Source organism: Pieris rapae, chromosome 4 (assembly GCF_905147795.1).
Source record: "Pieris rapae chromosome 4, ilPieRapa1.1, whole genome shotgun sequence".
NCBI classification, from domain to species: Eukaryota; Metazoa; Arthropoda; class Insecta; order Lepidoptera; family Pieridae; genus Pieris; species Pieris rapae.
The window spans coordinates 5,271,972-5,293,181 of NC_059512.1; the positions used below are offsets into that span (position 1 = coordinate 5,271,972).

A 21,210-nucleotide genomic window follows, 5' to 3' on the forward strand; every position below is an offset into this window, starting at 1 on the left:
CTTTAACAATGATAGATTATAAATTAAAATATAAAAATAAAATTCTATTAGTTATTTATTTATTCATTTATTTTATAAAGGCCGCAAATCACTATTTTCAAGTTATTTTTTTATATAATAATTTCTAGTGGTTTATTAAATATATCATTCGAATTTTAAAAACTCGTTTATAATGATTTTTGATGTGCATACTAGCTGTCCCAGCGAACTTCATTTCTCATTACATTTACTTAGCTTCCCAGTTTCGTACATCATACCAACATGGAACATTTTGCTATGCTTCCCCAGAAGCCTGTTCGGTTTTTTTGGTATGGACATCCCTATATTATCACTTAGGGCTATCTTTAAAATAATTTATTTTTAAACCTTAAGCAGGTACAAAAAGTAGTAAATATATGTAAAAATTTCTTTTTAACCCTTTTTATGGTGTAACACCTGTTACAACAGATAACATAATAATATGGCAAATAGTGCCTTTGCCTATTAGTCAATATAAAAGTTCCTAATTTTTTTGTATCGATGTATGAATTAATTATTAAAATCGAGAAATAAAGAAAAAACGGCGAAGCTCTTCGAGGATAGGTTTTGTGGTGTGATGTGTATATGGTGCCAGGTATAATGATATTTTTTATTACCCTGACAAAACATGAAACATATTCTGCGTACAATGTCGAATTGTAGTAAATACTAGAATAAAATATATTATCATATTTTCGCTATTCAAGTTGAAAATGAATATAGTATTTTCTTAAGCCCTATTGTTATTCTATTTCATAAAGAACAATGTTCCGTAATGGTGCTCACTGGCAAGTGACTCAATAATTATTTGAATTTAATTATCTATGGTATGACATAAGATAAGATGCAGAGACTGGATAAATTACCTTGTATTACCTACTATGAAAGTGACAGTTGTATTTAGATATTAAAATGGCCAGATGACTTTTTAAGGTTGACGAAAGAGTAATTATAAATTTTTATTTGTAATAATTTCAATGATTGGATTAAAACAAAATACGACAATAATGTAGGTTTACACATTTTTGAGGTTGACTAATGCGCGGGTACAATTATGTAACCCACTCATTAATTAATGTCTAACGACGTACAATTATTTTTATACTTCCTAATCATATTTATATTTTCTTACTATAATGAAGATACAAAGACTTTATACCGTGCATAGAAACTACATTCTAAAGTATAGTGGTTAGTATTTTAAAACAAAATCATTGGCGGTATACGTAGGTTTCAAATTTAGAGTTTGAACACGCTTGGCCTGTTACACAAACGAGATCGGATATCAGATACCTAAAGATGCCTAACAAAATAAGCCTCAAATTTCCTATAATCGCCTAACAACATAACTAGATACTTATTCATTATCATGAGACAATATCATGCGAATCACAGTCACGTTGTTGCTTTAGAATTCGACATTTGTAACTAGAAATGTTCTTGTTAACCTTTAAATACCACAGATCTTGTATTTTACATTATATACGCCAGTGGGTGAATGACAAGAATTTTTTATTGCAACTAGATCTCGGGCTTAGCTATATTCGAAACAAAATTAATCTGATAAAACGGTTATTCCATTATATCTCTTGTGTGTGTACACTGAACATTTTTCCGTGGCAGTCCAAAAGTAAAAAAAAACACTTCTACACCTCAAACAATCTAAAAGTATTGAGAACTGCGTAAGTTGATTAACCGGCCGAAAGTTATTGAGAACTTTTTTTTTATTTAGGTAAAACTAAAAGATGTCTTGGAATTGTCTACTTAAACACGTTAGCCTTGGAATGAGATGAAGGAAACTTCCATCCCTTCATTAAACCTTTTATTAAACTTAAAGGTGCCTACAAGTTTTAAGTTACAGTAAACCACACGATTCTTGAAATAACATAATACTTTTTACCCACACAATCAGAGAAAGAAAGAGAGTTCTGACCGCCCTAGGCTATTTATCGGGATGCGCCCTCTTATTTTTTTTTCAAATTTAATCGTTTCTAAAAAATTACATTCTATGTAGATTAGCGAGAGCGCTGTAAGTTTTTGCTGGCGGAGTGTGGAGTGCAAGTAACTCTTCTTAGTGCTGAAAAATACCTTTGCTGTTGTAACACACATCTATTTTGGTATCTTTTTCGAGTTTTTAACAGATTTTTTGTACCACCGATTCTGCATTTAATTTGGATACTAAAATCCTTTCTACTTCTAGATCCAGTTCACAGTTCATTCAGTGATTATCAGATAATGTCTCAGTCTAGTTGAAATAATTTAATTAGCCTAAGGGTTAATCAACCCCTGCACACAATCTATTCTACATATAATATAGAAGTGGAGTGCGTCAAAACCTGCCCTTTAAATTATTAACGAATGTCAGTGCGTCTCTAATTATTTTTTAGTAAAATATTTTTTTCAGAAAAGTTAAGTCACCCATATGTATACTAAACAGTTAACGCATCTCGTCATATTGCATTGTTCATATAATAACAAAGGAAATACTTTTCACATTACAATTTTATTTCCCTGAATGAATTCTTTTCAAGGCATATTTCATGAATCAATTTTCCCGTTACTGGTAATTTTAGACTGTATTTAGTTTTTATATCTTTAAAAACGCTTTAAAACCCTTGACCAACTCAGCAACGGGGATGAAAAAAAATACAGTTATTTCATAAAATATTTCTCTTGTCGCCAAATGTTTAGTTTAGTTGAAATTACTCTATAATTAGGGTTTTTCTTCTTTAAGATATTTATTATTAAATTATTTATCATATTTTAGTTTTGATGTTACTAAGATCAAGAGTTATTAAAGAACTAAAAAAAATGATATCGATTACTAAACTATAATTCCAAATTAGTTCGAGTAATCTGCTAAAACTGTACATTTTTTTTTCACTAAATTCTAATTGAGTATATAGGATACAGGATCGGTAGAAATAAATATACCTATCCTATTGATAACAAGAAATACTTCGACGTAGGTTTTTAAATTTCCAAGGATTTTCAATTTAAATAAGAAAAAACACACTAAAGCATAAAAAAGTATAAAAACAACGAAAAAGTTAAATACATTTTAAATGAAGTAAATACCTCATTAAAAATTATTTTTACTAATGTCACAGTAAATATAAAACTACAATAACTATGCAAATGTTACAGTTAATTGTTCAGCAATTCGTTTATAATAAAGGTATCAACTATTGTTTACATTTAATAAATATAACAAGCAAAAAATAAAACAACTTACGTGGTGTGTCCGATATGTCATCCATGATCGCCAATTTGCTTGGACGCTTATCATCTTCAGATTTTAAACCCATTGTCACAAAAAAATTATAAAAGTGTCACTTGCACTACTTTTGACCGATGTTCTTAATATGTTCCAATCGTAATTTAGCGTCAGAGCACCATGGCGTATTTATCGTGCCGTGCAAAGACTCCGAGAGGTTTAACTCGACTGCCGCAACGCGCCGGTCTAGGCTTGTTTTAAAAGGTTCGTGTTTACTTCGTATGAACACGCGGTGGGCAGATGAATTTCATTGACAGTTGATAAAGAACTTTTTTGACAGGTTTATCACTTTTCTGGTTTATCCGATGAATGTATTTATGAAAAGTTTCTACTGCGAACGACGCACAAGAAAGTTGCAGCAGCAGGTAGCAGTGATTATTCAGACGCTCCGAAATCCAAACAATATTCTTTTACTATATAATATTTCAATAGGTTTTTATTACCAAAAAACAATTATTACTTGTGTTTATGGGTTTAATGCGATTAAAAACACCTACCAACTACTCGATACAACATCAGGCCTCAGATTTATGTACAAGTTTGATTATTTTTTTTTTTGTATGCGAAAACTGCCTTCTATGACTAACACTCTCCGTCAATTGTTTCTTCTTGTTTTTTTTCCTTTTATAAGGAAGTATTAATTAATTAATTAATTTATACATAGCTTGGGTTCGAACCTACAACCTCAAGGTAGTAATCTCGAGTTTAAGGTTATGTTATATTTATCAAGATTTTCCGTGAATGACTGAGTTACGAGCCAAGTAATAATTTCTTGCTTATTATGTAAATTATTTTTTTAATTTGAATAATGAAAGCTCACAACGTTTTAAATAATATATAATTACCGAAATATTTATGAACTGATGAACTGTAATAATCGAAGTTAAAATTCGATATAATATGCTTTAACAGGAACGTATTTTTACAAATTATATTGTAAAAGCTAACATATTGAATATACAATTGCATTGGTAAACATTCATTATTTCGAAATGGATCTTTGAATACGAATTAAATTCTAATTTAAATCAAATGCGATTACACTTATTACATATTATATTCATAAAATAAGTTCAAAATTTAAAATATATTTTAAATATTATCATATATTTTACATGTAAATTAGGAAAGACACGAAACTCGTATACGGCTTAAATCTTTTTTAATTGTTTAGAATTTTTAATGTGGCAGTTCAAACGTAAAATCCGTGTTTTTTAACGTATCGTATTTTATATATAAATTGTATCATGGGCAAAACACACATAAATTGTAAAATGGGTTTTCTCTGCAAAAACCCAATGCAGCGCCAACTGCTATTTGTAATTTGAGGAATGGCCAAAAGTACTAATCTGATTAGTATTCGGTTGGGTACAAAGGATTGAAGCTACCGTATTTGGGGCTCGCCACTAACTGGTTTCCAATGTGCTTTGTGACAACCGCACGTATGTTTTATTCATCATTGTGGGAATTTTGAGTTGCATCTTTTTACATTTTCTAAGTTAAAATCACTAAGAATCTGTTTTTGTAAATCTTTTTAGCCTTTTAAATGTACAGCGCCATCTGTACTTCAACTCACTCCAACAATTGGATCAAAATTTAAAGCTAAAAACAGAATATATTATGAATGTGTATCGTAATAATAAGAATAAATCACATTTGAAAGTAAAAGTCGCCACAGTCGCACACTTCTTAAATGTCAGTCAACGACTTCCTATTCGAGCGAATTACTCAGTTTCGAATATCATGTAACTTGGTTTAAGTAAAAAAAAATCCACACCCAGACCCTATTGAAGTTATTAATAAAAAACTTATTCAGATGTCGAATCTAAAGTCTGTGACAATTTTGTACTATGAAAAATTAATTCCAACCTCATGAATAAAGGAACAGCCGGTGTGAAAGTTAGGACAGGAAAGGTTCACTGTTTAACACGTTTAATAATTATATCTCTAGGTTCTTTAATGAGATGAACTGTATATATTAATTAAAAATGAAAGTAGGTACAGCATAACACTTAACCCTGATAATGTCCGAGCGACTGGCAAGTTTTTAGACATAAAATCCGCCGACTTGTGATTGGCATAGAAGATATAAGAACATTTATGATCAACAAAATTTAATCTTAGGCCAACAGCCCTGTATTTTATAATTTAATAGCTATATGAGCGTGCAATTTACTTTCAAAATTATAGCAAATATCTATCTATTACTAACAAATAAAATGGCTTATTTTTAATATTTTTAATTCGTTTTGCTTCCGCGGTTAAACTAGTCAATCAATAGTTTACCCTCCACTCAATTACAGACTACAAAATCAGAATATGCAATATCCGCGTTGTTTATGAATGGTCATTGAAAATTATCAAAAGCGTCTTTAAGGAAATATTACTCTTAATCACATTATGTTCTTAGTACCTGAAACTGTAACGATATCGCAATATAGTCGTTAACCCACAGCCTATTAAAGGTGACTGACCTCAACGCCTAGACAAGCTGACGCCGCATCGGATATTTACATACTAACGAAAGCTGAAGCGTAAGTGGAAAGGTTTGTCTCTCAGATTTAGAAGTTCAGATTTGATCGCCTCGGATCGCGCTTACTAAGATTTTAAATTAGTTCAACCAATTAACTCGTTTGTCTTACCTGTACTCGTAGTGGAATAATTCTCAAGTTATTTATTTACTTACTAGAACAATAATATTCCATAATTCACTTTTATTCGTTAAGAACATTACAGAAGAATTGTAAATTCTTATCTGTATTTTTACATTCCATTGTTTTTACTCAGTCCAGCGTGTTGTTTTAGTACTTGATTCTGAGTAGTGTTCTATTATCCTCTCATCAAGGTGATTCATTAGTCTGTTAATTTTAAATGTGTAAATGACATACGAAACAAAAGTAATAATTAAAAGAGCATGTAGTTTTTATACGACATATAACACCATGTGTTTTGTAAAATATTTCATATTTATAGGTCTGAATGTATGGTTTCTCCCAGGTTTGACCAGTTTAAGGACAACACGGGAAATAAATTCCATACTCGGCTTTTGACTACAAAATTTTAGTCAAATATCAAAAGTAAAATAATCTTTTCGGGCTTCCCCCAGTGATGCCATCCCTCTGCACAATGATCCCCTTACAGATAGTTATACCCTCGGTTTAAGAGATAATTTCAACTATGCATTAATAATACATTCAAGTAATAACAAATAGCTGGTATTTCGATTTTGGAGTATTATATCTTTTTGATATTTCAGTTGAAGCCACGCTTGGAGTTTACATTTGGCTTAGTTTGGTTAAGTTGGAGGCTTAATTTAAATTATATAGAAGCGTACGTTACCCCCTAAAAATCCCCCTGGACACCTTGATTTCCCCTAAATTTGGGGCCACTGGCAAACCCAGTCAAACGTTGACTGTACTTGTAACATCTTTAAGTATTAGCAATAAGTAGAACAGAAGCTTCTTAAATATATAGTATATTACAACAAAATATGCCCTTTAAAAATTATGTTAATGTAACAGACGTAACAAATTGGACAATTCTAAATCATCTAATGCCTCACCAAGTATTAATACAGACTTTTATTTTACTTATATTGAACATCATGACACACACAAATATTACAGTTTCTAAATTGTAAGTACTGATGTTGATAAACTTCAAATACTCTCTGGCATTGAGAGAGCCTCTGTGCGATCACATAAAATTAGGTATGCCTCCCGTAAGTTTGCCCCTTGATTTTGGACTTTGAGATGTAGGTAATATGTGTAACGACCTTAAAAGAAATTTCAAGCCGATAGTGCAGATTATTTATTATATATACCTAAGATCAGGTTACAGTTGTATGACAAATGAACCAAGATATTGAACTGGCTATAATATGTTATAAAGATAAATCTAGTTATCTGTAATGAATCTGTTATACTGGATGACGAAACGAATATTTAAGTACTAGTTCTAGCCTTGAAGAGGTGTAACGGAAATTGCATGACTAAACTATGAGCGCGAGTTAGGGTATTATTATTGCGTCGGCCAGGAGGTTCAATATTTTTTTTAATAAATGTATATTAATATATGTTAATAAAGATTTTTGAATACATATAATTACTTTCTCGTTTTGAATAATAATAGCGCGCCCCAAAAACCCGTCGGCGAGTGAGACGAACAACAAAGAGAAAAGCGCGCGAGGTCTGGGCAAAACAATTTTACCCAAACTAAAAGAAAATCAGGGAGGACTTTAATGCCAGATTTTGAGGTCTGGTGTTCGGGGTAACAAAGGGGTGGAGGCCCCTCTAAGGCCGTCGAGTTTTCCAATAAAAAAATTCTTTATTTAAATTCTCTATTATTCCCATAATAGAGAATTTAAATTTGCTCCCGCAATCCCCTAAAATCGGTGCTGCAGGCCCAATCCAGTGAAAAGAGGTCTTTTTTTATTAGTTTCTCAATAAATAGTAAATTCTAAATAACTTTTGTGAGTAGACACCATTTTTTACATTTTAAATTTTATTTTATCCTTATAACCAATACCTTACACAGATCATTCAAAGTGATAGTGATCATTTTGTTATCATTTACGGTATTGACATTTACGTATAACTAAGTAGTACTAAAACAAATGAAAATGAAATATTATCAATGCACTGGAATCACAGTTCTATCAGCAATAATACAGTAAACATTTATTCCTCTAGAAAAGAAGTATATTCCATACTTCAATTTAAAATACTATACATACTTCAACTAAACATTTAAAACTATTTTAGTGTAGTTTTAAATTTGAATAAAGATTAAATAATTTTCAAAAATTTTTTTTTGATGCATGTGCAACACAAAAATGGTTTTAATAATATTGAAATTCCTGGCAGAGTTTTAGGGTTATTCAGTTATAGTTATTGGTATTTACTTAAATAGGTTCCTAATTCATTCACATTAGGAACCTATTTATTTTTTGTCGCTAAAGCTAAAAATAGGAGCGACTGCAGGCGGCTGCCGTATTAAAGTTCGGGGCAATCTTATGGACAGTTCTGTTAGTTTCACACTGCAAATCTGTTCACCATTCACCTGTTTCTACCAACAACAGAGCGCTATGATACAATCTAAAATTAGTTAATTAAATACAATTATTAATACTCTTCGATACGTTAGAAAGCCTTCCTAACTTTAGTTGTTACGTTACGCCAATTACCAAAATATCAATAAAAATATTAAAATGCTTAACAAATCTTATAGAGCCAATTATATAGAAATAATTAAGTTAAAATAGATAAGTTAAAGAATGTATCTAACAACATCTTCGTATGTTGATTGTAATTTAGGATCACGTTTTGATTTAAAGCTTCGAAAATACTGTCGGTATTTCCCCGAATCAGTTGCATTTTCCTGTTGTACTAATTTGCATATACGTTTCTGGTTTCACATATTATGATCGTCATTTTAAAGATGCTAAATATATCAGAATGGACGATTAAAGAAATCAAAACGTAGTGTTATTTTTCTTAGCGTTTTTAAAATTATTTATCTTATTACACAAAGTTACTTGCAACTTAACTAATAACTTACAAAGACATAATGTACTTGAATTGAATGTATGTGATATTTACACACCCATTAGTATGCATACATATATTATCTTATATAATTTTAATATTAATACCTATCTTTGTTTAAAAAAAAACTTGTGTAGATCTATACTTTCTTAACTCTACAGTCAGTCAGAAACCTGTCCATACAAAAGCTTTTTATTTTTGTGTTCAATTTATACAAAAATATTAAACACAATATAGATTTTTAAATATACTGGGACAAGTAGGTATCTTCTAGCTTCAACAATTTTTGTCAAAGGCAACACAAAGGACAGGGAATGCCACTCGCGCCGCGCGACGTCTATTCCCTAACACCTACTATTGCGATATTACTAATAGTTTTTTAATATATACTGTATCTAATATAAAATATATAACAGGATTACCTATTGGAGAGATAGTATATTGTAAAAATAGTGATTTTACATGAAAATTATCTTAGTAGCAAAGGCAAACCAGACGTAATTGGTTACTTTCCGTCTTGATGCTATACAGTCCAAATATCTTAAGTGCGGTCCTGAACAAAAAAAAACTGTTAGGAAGGGACCCAAGGCTAACGGTTATTTCATGTAATGATCAGTGCTACGGTTGCGGCATGACATCTTTATAGCACAATGCCTCATGGGGAGAGTTATGTTACTTAACACTCAACGATAAGTAATCTCTTAATACAACTAAGAGTAGATAAGTATATTCTGTAGATATAAAATCACAAGATAAAAACGCAAGATCATGCATCTAAAATGTGATTTTTGCACTTGTAATTTTTGATAAGATTCTAAGAACACTTTTTTCGAAATAAAATTATTGTATAATACATATTAGATACTAGATAGGTCCTTCTTTTTATAACTCAAATATAAAAATGCAGATAGAAAATACGAATTAAAATTAAATAGTAAGTATATAAATCTACTGGGGCTAGGAGCTTAATTAAATCTCAGTCAATAAGTTATGGAACGTATACAACTTTTATCTCTTTTTCAGAAATGCCCTGAATACAAAATCTTAATATAAACTTCTTTTTTGACGTTCATAAGTGTACATTATATTACCTACATGAATAAATGATTTTTGAATATTTTTTAATTTTGACTAAGTAAAATATAAAATTAATGATGGTGTTAGTAAATTTTGATGGTCATTGAAAAATAAGATTGTGTATAAAAATACCGTTTATTCAGCTTCCGTATCTCTATATTATTGTCATCAGCACTTAAGAGGACTTCAAAACATCATAAAGGTAATCCTATCTGACAAGCATGACGCAAAAGAACAGCCAATCAAAATCCAGCATTTAACACGCCCATGCTTCATGAACTTCATGCTTGCGGTCCATGCCGTCAAAGCTATCTTATTTTCATTTGAATTAATCTTCTTAGAGCCGCGCCTTCTAAGTGTGGCTTATCAATATTTAATAGTAGGCCTTTTGTTTAGAATTGATGTTATTATTTCGACATAACATTATTATTTAGGTATCTAAAGAAACGAAGCGATCCATTCCGGACTACTCGAAATAATGGATTATTTTTATTACTACATATTTGATTATACCTACCTACGTGATTTTTATCTGCAAAGGTTGAAATAGAATACCGCAATCTCATGCGAATTCATCTCAATCTCATCAATCTGGAAAATAAAAAAAATAAAAATTTGTTGTGGGCAATACTGGTTAAATTGGATTGATCATCTTGATACTGTTTAATTTTATTTATGTCTAACATTGATGAACATGAACATTATTATTATATATCATTTTAATCATAGAAATAACTTAAAACCAAATTCAGAACTAGAAAACGAATCTTAGAACTCGACTAGCAATTCTTGTTCTTCATCAGATGATGTAGATAAAGATTTGATAATCATCACTCTTCCAGCATTTCAATTATTATATCTTGCTGGATGAAATCGTTTTCAATTTTATGTAAGTGACATAAAATTGAAAACGATTTCATCCAGGCCTATTTACATTTTTATCAGCATCTTTTTGCTTCATTATATTCCAAATTTCTATGATATTAAATGTAAGTCGATAATATATCGACTTCGTGCAATCTATAATTTAAAATGTAGGGAATCTCTCAGAGATAAATTCAAGGAAATTAATATACTTACCTTTCCCTCGCAATATATTTATGAAAATATTATGTTTGTATACAAAAATAGTGATAAATATACTAGATTAGAACATACGCACAATGTCAATACTCGGAACAAACGTAGGCTGCAATTTCCCCGTACTAGACTATGTAAAGTTAGTAATTCTTTTTTGGGGAAAGGGATACTCTTCTTTAATAAAATCCCAGAGGCTCTTTTATCTCTGCCTTTTAATAAATTTAAGAAATGTATTAAAGAAAAGCTGTGTAAAAAGGCTTACTATAAAGTTATTGATTATCTAGTTGATAAAGGGGCCTGGGACTAGTGCTGGGCAGGCTGCCTCTAATTAATTTGATATATTTGTTTTAAATATTGTTTGATGATTTGCTTTTTTAAAAGAGTACCGAGAGTTTTTTACGCCGGCTTTTTCTCTCGGCCTACACCCTCTGTCTTTGCCGATGAGTAGGGATGCCTACAAGTTCGAATTGATTGACGTGGAATAAGTGATACCTAGAAGATTTTATGTTCCAAAATAAACGTATTTTATTTTTATTTTTTTTTTATCAAAATATGTATTTATCTAACCACGAGAGATTCTCTACGTGCGTTAATATCACTATCTTATCGAAGAATTTGTAACAGTTTTATTACAGTTGGAAATGTATTTCCACTGTTTAGAATTTCTTTATTCTTTCAAGTTGATTTTCTTCTGTCCCTTTCATCTCTTTTAACCAGGTGTGGAAAATATGTCATCTTTCGATGTACCCTCGGCTACGTTACGTCGAATAAGTAGTAGTACTGGTAGCCCCTATGAAAAATTAAACTATTAAGTACCGAAGAAAAACAAAATAAAATAAAAGTATCAAAACCACTCAGTCCAACTTACCGGTTAACTTTATTTAGCACCCGCTTTAAAATTAAAGATTGAGTTTTATTTACACCGTCTTCTTTTATTTTACTATAAACTTTGAAAACAATATTACTCGTTTGAGATCGAAGTGGCTTTTTGATCACAAAATCTAAGAATCTGTTGACAGATCTCTAAAAAATTTTGAGTTTATGACCTGATCTCGTTTTAATTTGACGGAAATTGCCATATGAGAGTCTCATTTTTTAATTTTTAATTTATGCCATGAGTTTTTGGTAGACCTATAATTATTACAAAATGTTCCATTTTATTCAAAATAATACAATTTCAAGAGTATACTAATATAATGGGAAATATTCTAGTTCAAGCTGAATTGTCTATCACGCACTCTTAAGTTCAGCCCCAAACTAAAACGACGACCACATAATAATACCGAGTATATAATACTCATTCTAAATACATTCCAATGTAAATATATTCATATTATTTATAAAAGTCCTTTTTATTAATTTTTGTTAATATTGTTTAGTAATATAGATATTTATAGTACGGCGTAAAAGCAAAACATAATAAAATTAATAGTCTGTATCATACTTGACAATTGACGTCCAAATTGGTGATTTCCGTTTCCGATAAATAAAAACCTATATACGTACACTCAAACTCAATACATTATACCGTCGGCCATGTTGTTTTCTTCTTTGAAGATCATTGATTACTAAAATCATAATTTTGTGATAATAAATAGCTTTGCTAGTATTTACTACAACTGTGATAATAATCTTAGTTTAAGTTATATTAGGTTTGAATTAGTGAGTAAAGTTTAAGTCTTTGTGTCGATTATGGGCAGGAAAAAGAAGAAGGCATCGAAACCTTGGTGCTGGTATCCTTTTATAATAAAGTATTACAATAATAAAAATAAATGAATGTAAAAGAATCATAATTAAATTTCCTTAGCGATTCTTAGGTATTGTAACAGGGAATTCGACGATGAGAAAATTCTGATTCAACATCAAAAAGCGAAACATTTTAAATGCCACATCTGTCACAAGAAGTTGTATACGGGACCAGGACTATCGATTCACTGCATGCAGGTGCGTAGTCTGCCCTAAATCTTGGCACGTTCTCCGCCCGCCCACGCAATTGCGAAGTATTTTTTTAACTCGTACACTTATAGGTTAAATATATTTTGGCACGTCGATTGAGCCAATTTTCGCGTAGACATTAATAATCATATTTTCTCAGTTTATAGTCGTAATGCATTCGTTTTACGCTTCTCAGGTTCACAAAGAAGCCATAGATAAAGTACCAAATTCTTTACCAAATAGATCAAATATAGAAATTGAAATCTATGGAATGGAAGGTATACCCCCTGAAGATATTAAGGAGCATGAGAGGCAAAAGACAGGTATAAAATGTTTCTTTGAGCTAAGCTGTGTGGATCATGATGTATGTACATTATTTTTCTATTTGCTTGGGACACTAGCATTAGAAGTAATTGATGTTTAGATGTAGTAAGCAGGCATAGTTGTTTATAAATATACTTTATCTGTTATAATTGTATAGGTGGTGGCAAGGCGTCTGACAGTGATGATGATGAACCTGCAGCAAAGAAAAAGGCAACATCAGCACTTGTAAGATTTCTTTTTATAGCACATAGCTTTAAAACATAATTTAATTACAGTTGTCACTGAAACAGTATTTTACAGGTTATTGCTTTATAGCTTAAAGTTGTATTTTACAAAACTTAGGCTATTCATGTAATTATTTTTGTATTTCTTATATTTTGTAAACATGACCTCCATTACATAATTAAAAAAACAATATTTATTTAACTAGTAGATCAAAATAATAATTAAAATTGGATAAATTGAAAACTAATATAATTTTAAAAAGTTTCATCCTTGTCTTACCTTTGTACCTTTAAAGCACATAAAATAACATTATTGAACTAGTTAGTTTTTGTGATTTAGAAAAGCATTGAATTTTCATGATTTCAATAATTATTTAAAAAACATACATACCATTTACAGTTGGGCCCAGGGCCATCAACTGTAACTCCAGGAATTTTACCAACCCCAATGGGTCCTGTACCGCCTGGAATGTACCCAGGGCCAATGGCAATGAATGCTATGATGCCACATTTTATGCAACAGAGGTAAAAGTTTTGTCTTTTAAATATTGCACTGTATCACCAATATAGCCAAAGTATATTTGTATCACTTCATCATTACTTAATTTATTTTCTTTTAAAATTGTCAACAGAAAGTGTAGCCTGAAGAAATAAAAAACTCGAAGTGAGATTTTTTATAATCTTTGTAAAGTTAGTGTATTTTGGCATGCATTATAAAGCATATTTTGGTATCAGAAATTTTTCTTACTCAAGCAATAAAGTAAATTGTGTGTCTAAGTTATTTTTCGTATATCCCGAACTATTTGGTAACTACGTATGGAAATTGTCCTTAACTATGTAAAGTAAACTGTGTATAAACACTTTACATTAAGCTCCTTCAAATACTTGTTCTGTGGTTTGGGTACATTGTTTTACAATGTAATATTTCTTTCTATGTAATGACAATTCTTTTTAACCTCAGAATGTAAAGTCCATACAGCTTTGTTACAAAAAGTTTATACTATCAAATTATTATAATTGTAATTGTTCTATAATTTAATATCTTGTGATTTTCAGGATGATGATGCCAGGAATGAGGCCTTTATTCCCTGCTGCAAGTGTAGCTGTCTCGACACCTAGCAAACCTACCTTTCCTGCGTATAGGTAAATATAAGTTGAAAAATTGAGTCAGAAATGATTGCTTACCTTAGAAGAAGCACAATTTAGTTGGTATCTTATCTTTAATATAATTATTTCAGATTTATAAAGTATGTAAATTTATAAAAGCAGCTTCAGTTGAATTGTAAACTACAAGTACTGGCCAGTTACAGCCGGTATTAGATGGGGCAGACAGGCTATGTATTAAAATATATAAATGTCTTCTTTACAGCAATGCCACAATAAGCGCACCACCCACAACGTCAACGTCGTCTGAACTGAGAGAGAATGGAGATGTCAAACCTCCAGCAGCCAACACATGTCCACTGGTCACAGCCACAGGTGCTGGATCCAAGATTATTCATCCCCCAGAAGATGTATCTTTAGAAGAAATTAAAGCGAGAAACGCTAAATTTAGGCCAAAACCGAAACCCGATGCTCCAAGCACGCCAGTTTCCGCTCCGCCTATGATTGCTCCTAGTACCAGCCAGGCTGAGGTAATTTTTTTTACTTTATTGCACATGGGCTTTCTTTGGTTATGTTATGGGGCATTAAGTAATTATTGTTGTATTGTGTAAGTCTCTTGTCTCTTTGCAAAAAAGTTTTGGCTTGTTCTTATACAGAACCAATTAATCTAAGCTTTCTGGTGATGGTTAAAATAGGTACAAAAATTAGCATGTGTCTTTAACCAAGCAATTTATGGTTTAGCTGAAAATAAAAAATACATTTAAATAATTATTTTTGCATACCATTTCATGGAACTAAATATTTAAAAAATATGTGAAGACAACAGCAATAACTACCTTGTATATTTAATAAATTAGAGACAATCTTCCAATATTGCAATAATCAGCCCGCGAAATCAGCATCAGCACCGATCGTAAAGCTCAACTTCCAGGTGGCCGCTCACATGTCAGCAGCCGTGGCGGCTGCCCGCCAGCAGGCAATGCGTCGACCAATGCCCATGGGTATGATGGGTATGCTTGGGCAGGTGCGAGTACCCGTGCCGGTATCCATGCCCGTTCCAGTCCTGCCCGTAATGCCACAGTTCAACCTCATGCGGCCAATACAACCCGGTCAGTATTATACACATTAGGCTTCGACAATGCGTTATTACGGAAAACGTCAAATTCTATATTAATATTGAGAGTTAAAATGTTAATGTTATGTAATTTTGGGAGTCTAGATTTTGTAGAACAATTTGTTATTATACAGAATTGGTCTGAAAATGTATTGCATCAGTGTTTATTTCTGTCAATACAGAGCTAATGTTCTGGTTTTAAGTTTACACATCCAATTTTTTATGTACTTTAATTTTGTTGTTCATTAAGTAAAAAGTACTGATTTTGGACCATTTAAATGTTCTGGTTTTAATACAAACATATGCGCTATGTGCTTATAATGTACAAAAAATGTCCCATTCACACTTATAACTGAACCAAGATAATGAGATTTTTTCCATTATGCTTTGGTTGTATCCAACAAACTTACCCTTACATTATCTTTACCTTATGTGGTAAATAATGAGCTTTTTGTGGTCATAAACAAGATTTATGATGATATCATTATATTGTGTTACAATTTATTTTAAAATTTCATCGCATTTTGATCTACAGTATGTATAAATAATACATAAGTCAAAATTTTTCTTTAAAGCTTATTATACCACAGAGTTCACAAATCACATCTATAATTTTACAATCTATGTTAATTTTAGTAAAAAGTATTAGACCAAGCAGTTTACATATAAAATTTCATGTTTGAAGGTTTACTGGTATAGTATAAAGTACTGAATTTCAATTACTAATTATTAATGCTTCAGTGCGTTAATTGTTTTTAAAGAGTTTTTGTTACACATTGTATACATAAAAAATTGCAGTTCAAAGGCGAACAATACTATTTATTTTTGCGTTATTTACATATTAAACATAAGTTTGAAATTGTTCAGATATATTTTTTTTTCGATTTGTGAACTCTAGCAACTACCCACCTTATTTTAAATTGTATTCTATGTGAAGAAATTCTGGCGGCTATAATTGAAAATAAGCCTAAGATATGCATTTATTTGTCGTCGTGATATTAATGCATTTAGGTGTAATATAGCATAGTTTGTTGCACAATTACTGTATAGTTAAAAAAATCAAGCGAATCACGTAACGCATCAATAATCAGAGATATTACTCAATGTTGATTTAGGTAAATGTAAGTCAATTTCTCAGCACACTGGATGTTACATGTACCAATAATTTTTCACTTGCTCAAGCATAATGTAATTTAATTTTAACATATCAGCGTGGAAAATGGATTGTCTTGAATAAAATACAATATTTTCGTGTCTAATTGTTTTTCTATTTTCCACGACACCTAAGATATCGTTAAGCAATTGGTTGTTTAAGTCGATGATCGAGTTGCGAGAAGCCGGTGGGTGTCTCATTGTTGTACGTAACCTGTAACCTGTATTTAGACAACTCTAACAGACGAGCCTTGTCAAAACACTCAAGATATTTAACTGTGATTTCGATGCGCCAACCGTCCGAGCGTCGGAACGAATCGGTAATTTTATTCACATTAATGGATTTGCTTACTGTAGTAGCTCTATCTTATTACTGTCTCGATTTTTCTCGTAGTGTCATATGATATGTGAATATTTGTCGGTTATCGGGTGGGTACACTAATATTATTTTACGTATAGTAGTTTTGTCGCTTTAAAATGTGCATGAACCGAAGACATCGGAATAGCGATTGGCTGATATGGAAGACCTCGGATCACCGGTACATGCATGTCGGTTCAAATTATTACGCAGAGTAACTTTTTTTGGACAGTGTGATTTTTCATGTGAATTATTTATCCTACCTGTGTTACTTCGCTTATACTGCACCTTACCAGTCGCCACACCCGAGTGCGTATATGACGCACACATTCCAACATGACACGTGTACTGTCCCGGGACATAACACCATCGACACACCGCTTATTGTGACTAATTCCCATCGTTGAGGCATATACACACTGTGGGTGTCGGTCCGGCGAATGTCCGGGCGACAGGCGATTGTTCAGCAGTCACAACGGCTCAGCCGTGTGTTGGACCGCTTGGGGGTTCCTATAACTTTCATACCTGGTTTTTATGTAACGTTGGATTTTCGTATTGTAAATTGTACTAACTCATTAGACGCCACTACAATGCACTGAAATTCGATGTTACGTTAAACTTGTCCAGATATGAATCGTGTGGGAACCCTCCTGGTCCCCTGTTGACTCGGTGTGGGCTAGGAGGAGGGATAACGATTACACCATATCCGATTATAACGCCACTCTACGCATACCAAACGGCCGGAGAACAGCGTTCAATCATGTAAAATAGTTTCCTTCAAATCAGTATAGTAGCTTATACCACCTTTTTGGTTACTCAGTATGTTGTTTTAATTGTTTCACTGTAGTATATTGTCTCAGACATTAGTTGGTCGCCGTTGTCCAAGGCCGTCGTGTGCGTATTTCAGCCGAGCTATAGTAATAATAACTTGTATGTGCAGGTATGCTGCTGCCCGGCGGGATGATGCCCATGGGCGCCATGTTCCCTGGTGGGGTACCGGGATTGCCCATGATGCAGCCGCGATATCGGTAGCTGGGGATTTAGGCTAAACGACCCACACTAGTCTCGCACGCCGCTAAGGTAGGCGCTCTACCGATATGCTTGCCCACGACGTTGAGGTTTTTTCATCTCAGTCTCTCTAGCCTGAAATCATGCTGTCTCTCTTTAACCTTGATAATTAGAGGGTGATGTCATGCTTTCCTTTTTTCCCTTTGAATTTGACTGAATATTTGAGCTTTAAGTTTGAAATTCTAAACGCAATTCTTAGCATAATTTGTAAAATGTAATACGTAATAGAAAAAGTCTCAATAGTTAGTGGCGTACGTTCCGCTAGTGAATCGAGCCGGTGACGGTTAAGCGGGGCAAGGTAAGGCCAGCGCGAGGATGGGTGACCACCACTAGCAGCAGTAAGTGCGGCGCGCGGGACAGGTGATGCGAGTCGCCCCGACGTCACTGGTGTGCGGGGACCTTCATAGAAAAGAAATAGCGCCAAGTATCATGGCCAATTGCAATATGCAATACCTAACGAAGCTTAATATGTATAACGCGTACGATCCACCTTCTCACTTCATCCCATAATCTTTGGACATTGGCGCTAATTCTACCGGTTTCTATGTTCAACTTGTGACACTTTTGACACGGCATCATAAACAAGATGGCGGCTGTTGTCATCTGTCGTCAAAGGTCCCCGCTACACGCTGCGCTGACATTGAAACAGTACGTCATAATTTTGGGTCTAGTATAGTGGTAATAGTTATTGTTAATAATTGTGAACTGTTTCGTATGTCTGTGCGTTGTTTGCGGGTTGGGCCGGCAGTTCCCTGTGCGATGACGCTACATTAATATTTTATTTGACCAATTTATATCTTCATATTAATACGAAAAACCGAACTTGAATACCTATTATAATGATGTTCTTCTAAAATATCATATGCTAAAGTTGAAATGCCTCGTTAATGAAGCGTCAAGTAACAGGCGACTCGAGTTCTGTCACAACACAAGTTGTTGGATTGGCGGCCCCCTGTCCCTTAGCGATATTTAAACAGCCCGCGCCATTCTGACAGGCGTTGTAGTTAATTTACAGTTAAAAGTGTGTAAGAGTAACAATAAAATGTTAATGTTATATTTTTGCCTTGAAAATTTTTTCCTTAAGAGTTTCCACAAGTTGTGACGTTTGCTCTACTCGTGTAGAATTTTGACAGATTTACTCAATAAAATGCTCTCAAATGGAATTTTGTTTTATTTTATATCCTTCAACAAATCAAATTGACTTATGACAGTTTTAGAATCTTAAGAGTTACTCACGCCATATAGGAAAGATTTAACGAAAGTCAACATACATCCAATTAACTTACATTTCGTAGATACGTGCATCAATCTTCACATCAAATTATTCATAAGACAATATAATGGGCTATAAAAAATTAGAAGTCAAAATTCGCATCTACTTAGTCGTTACTATGCTTAAAGTATTCGAAAGTCTGTTTCTAGTAATGTAAGATTGAAGAATGCTTTTTTATTAAGAAAAAATCCATCTTTATGGGGAGGGCTAACCCAATATTGTAAAACTATCGAAGAGTCCGAGATTAACAATACTTACTAGTGTCACTTTTGGGTACGTAAATAAAAGTCCTTGTTACATAATAAAGCCATATATTGAATCGTTAAAGGTCTCACTTGTATATGTAACGTTATAATACAAGAACTACGCTAATTTGCAAGATAATACCAATGCCCCGTAACTATACGTAATATAAATTCTAACTAGTATCACCGTCAAACCAACACGTAACTGATTTAAACTTGGTAAAAATTCACAACAGATTTCATAAAACAAAGGACGCTATAAAAATTAATTTTGTCAACGAATCGCTATTATCTATTTCACTATTATAATATGGCAACACTGTCCAAAGTATGTAAATACAGTAAACGCTAGAACGAAGCTAAACGCTTTTTTGGTCTGATAACTTATTTTTCGCTAATTGTACAATTTTCGTATAATAAATTCTACAAAATTTGAGCTTTCCCAAATCACAATACGACAGAATATGAGGTTAATCAAAATATGTACCTAGTTCCTTTAAATATTGCCAGCTCTAAATCTAATCGATATGTATGGTCGATGGTGTGAAGTAGTTGAAGAAATTGATCAGAACCCTTTCTAAAAAATACCGTATTTGGAATCCTTGGAACCAAATTATCTTGCCCTTAATTTCTTAAATTACATTCCACATGTACATTGTAATAATGACTAGGTTGGTAAGAAAAAGTATGTGTATGCGAGGGCACCATCTTTAGCTGAAGTATTGCTTTCGACCTACACCAGGACTATAATTTAGGTTACTTATTCTATAAATTGAATAAAAATTTAAAATTGTAATTTCAGCCGGCACAAACTATTCGCCTCTAATCTGAGTCATCTATGATTTGTCTAACTGATCGGGCGAAGGGGTTATATTCCTGAATAATATGTCGAAGCCGGGTGACGCGGATCGCAATATATCCGGGCACGGAGAGCTGGTTCGCGTCATACTTTCAAACCTCTCTCTCATAGCGGCCACGTGACCAGCCATCACACTATTCCTGTCGTCCCTTTCCTTATCCGAATCTTCAAATTGGGCCAACTCATCCGACAGTAAAGATACTTCAGACGAGGCGTAATTTCGGTCAACCTTTTCCTTATCCGGTTGGCACATTTCATCAGAGAGTAAGGACACTTCAGAGGAGGCCGTGTAATATTCGCTTATCGGTTCACAAACTGTCACCAGCTGATCCGTATCGGACACCTCTTCGACGACTGAATCGCTCCATTTTTCAGCGACATAGGTTTCGACTCGCCGGACCACCACCTCATCTGGTGGGACCAACTCGGGTTCTTCTTCGTCATAACTGGTCTTCATGTTTTCGCAGAGTCGATTGATCGCGTCCACGACGTCCCGTAGGTCGCTAACGTCTTCAGCTGGCATTGCCACATCGTCTATCGGGAGGGACAGGTCGGA

General features: G+C 32.9%; 3 protein-coding genes and 1 long non-coding RNA gene across 5 annotated transcripts in view; 1 reads left to right on the forward strand and 3 right to left on the reverse strand.

The window, feature by feature from the left end:
• Nucleotides 1-3,480, reverse strand: part of LOC110992831 (putative inorganic phosphate cotransporter) — a 44,232-nt gene extending 40,752 nt beyond the window's left edge. Inside the window, exon 1 of the mRNA XM_045634822.1 lies at nucleotides 3,254-3,480. Coding sequence (XP_045490778.1) covers nucleotides 3,254-3,326 — 73 coding nt within the window. The 5' untranslated portion in view covers nucleotides 3,327-3,480. The remainder of the gene's footprint in view (nucleotides 1-3,253) is intronic.
• Nucleotides 3,481-10,034: 6,554 nt separating this feature from the next.
• LOC123689130 lies at nucleotides 10,035-12,083 on the reverse strand. The gene is made up of 3 exons (XR_006750177.1): nucleotides 11,867-12,083; nucleotides 11,566-11,788; nucleotides 10,035-10,509 (listed from the first exon to the last, which is right to left on the reverse strand). It is a non-coding gene; the product is annotated as an uncharacterized LOC123689130 (long non-coding RNA).
• Nucleotides 12,084-12,505: 422 nt separating this feature from the next.
• On the forward strand, nucleotides 12,506-19,440 carry LOC110998797 (BUB3-interacting and GLEBS motif-containing protein ZNF207). 2 transcript variants are annotated; one of them, XM_022267580.2, is made up of 9 exons: nucleotides 12,506-12,731; nucleotides 12,816-12,942; nucleotides 13,130-13,256; nucleotides 13,415-13,482; nucleotides 13,882-14,006; nucleotides 14,538-14,624; nucleotides 14,851-15,115; nucleotides 15,505-15,694; nucleotides 18,150-19,440. In XM_022267580.2, the coding sequence occupies exons 1-9, from the start codon at nucleotides 12,691-12,693 to the stop codon at nucleotides 18,239-18,241; spliced, it is 1,122 nt and encodes a 373-aa protein (XP_022123272.2). In that variant the 5' UTR covers nucleotides 12,506-12,690; the 3' UTR covers nucleotides 18,242-19,440. The 2 variants fall into 2 exon arrangements, with proteins under 2 accessions (XP_022123272.2, XP_022123273.2); XM_022267581.2 differs by having other exon boundaries at nucleotides 15,517-15,694.
• Nucleotides 19,441-19,844: 404 nt separating this feature from the next.
• LOC123689118 lies at nucleotides 19,845-21,189 on the reverse strand. Its single transcript, XM_045627910.1, has one exon. The coding sequence runs from the start codon at nucleotides 21,175-21,177 to the stop codon at nucleotides 20,632-20,634; it is 546 nt and encodes a 181-aa protein (XP_045483866.1). The 5' UTR covers nucleotides 21,178-21,189; the 3' UTR covers nucleotides 19,845-20,631.
• Nucleotides 21,190-21,210: the final 21 nt, after the last annotated feature.

Excerpts from the sequence above, each read along its gene's own strand:
- LOC110998797 (XM_022267580.2), top strand. The coding sequence starts at position 12,691 with ATGGGCAGGAAAAAGAAGAAGGCATCGAAACCTTGGTGCTG. Across the intron at positions 13,257-13,414 it reads GCATGAGAGGCAAAAGACAG|GTGGTGGCAAGGCGTCTGAC; the intron begins GTATAAAATGTT and ends ATAATTGTATAG. Across the intron at positions 14,625-14,850 it reads CCTACCTTTCCTGCGTATAG|CAATGCCACAATAAGCGCAC; the intron begins GTAAATATAAGT and ends TCTTCTTTACAG.
- LOC123689118 (XM_045627910.1), bottom strand. The coding sequence starts at position 21,177 with ATGCCAGCTGAAGACGTTAGCGACCTACGGGACGTCGTGGACGCGATC.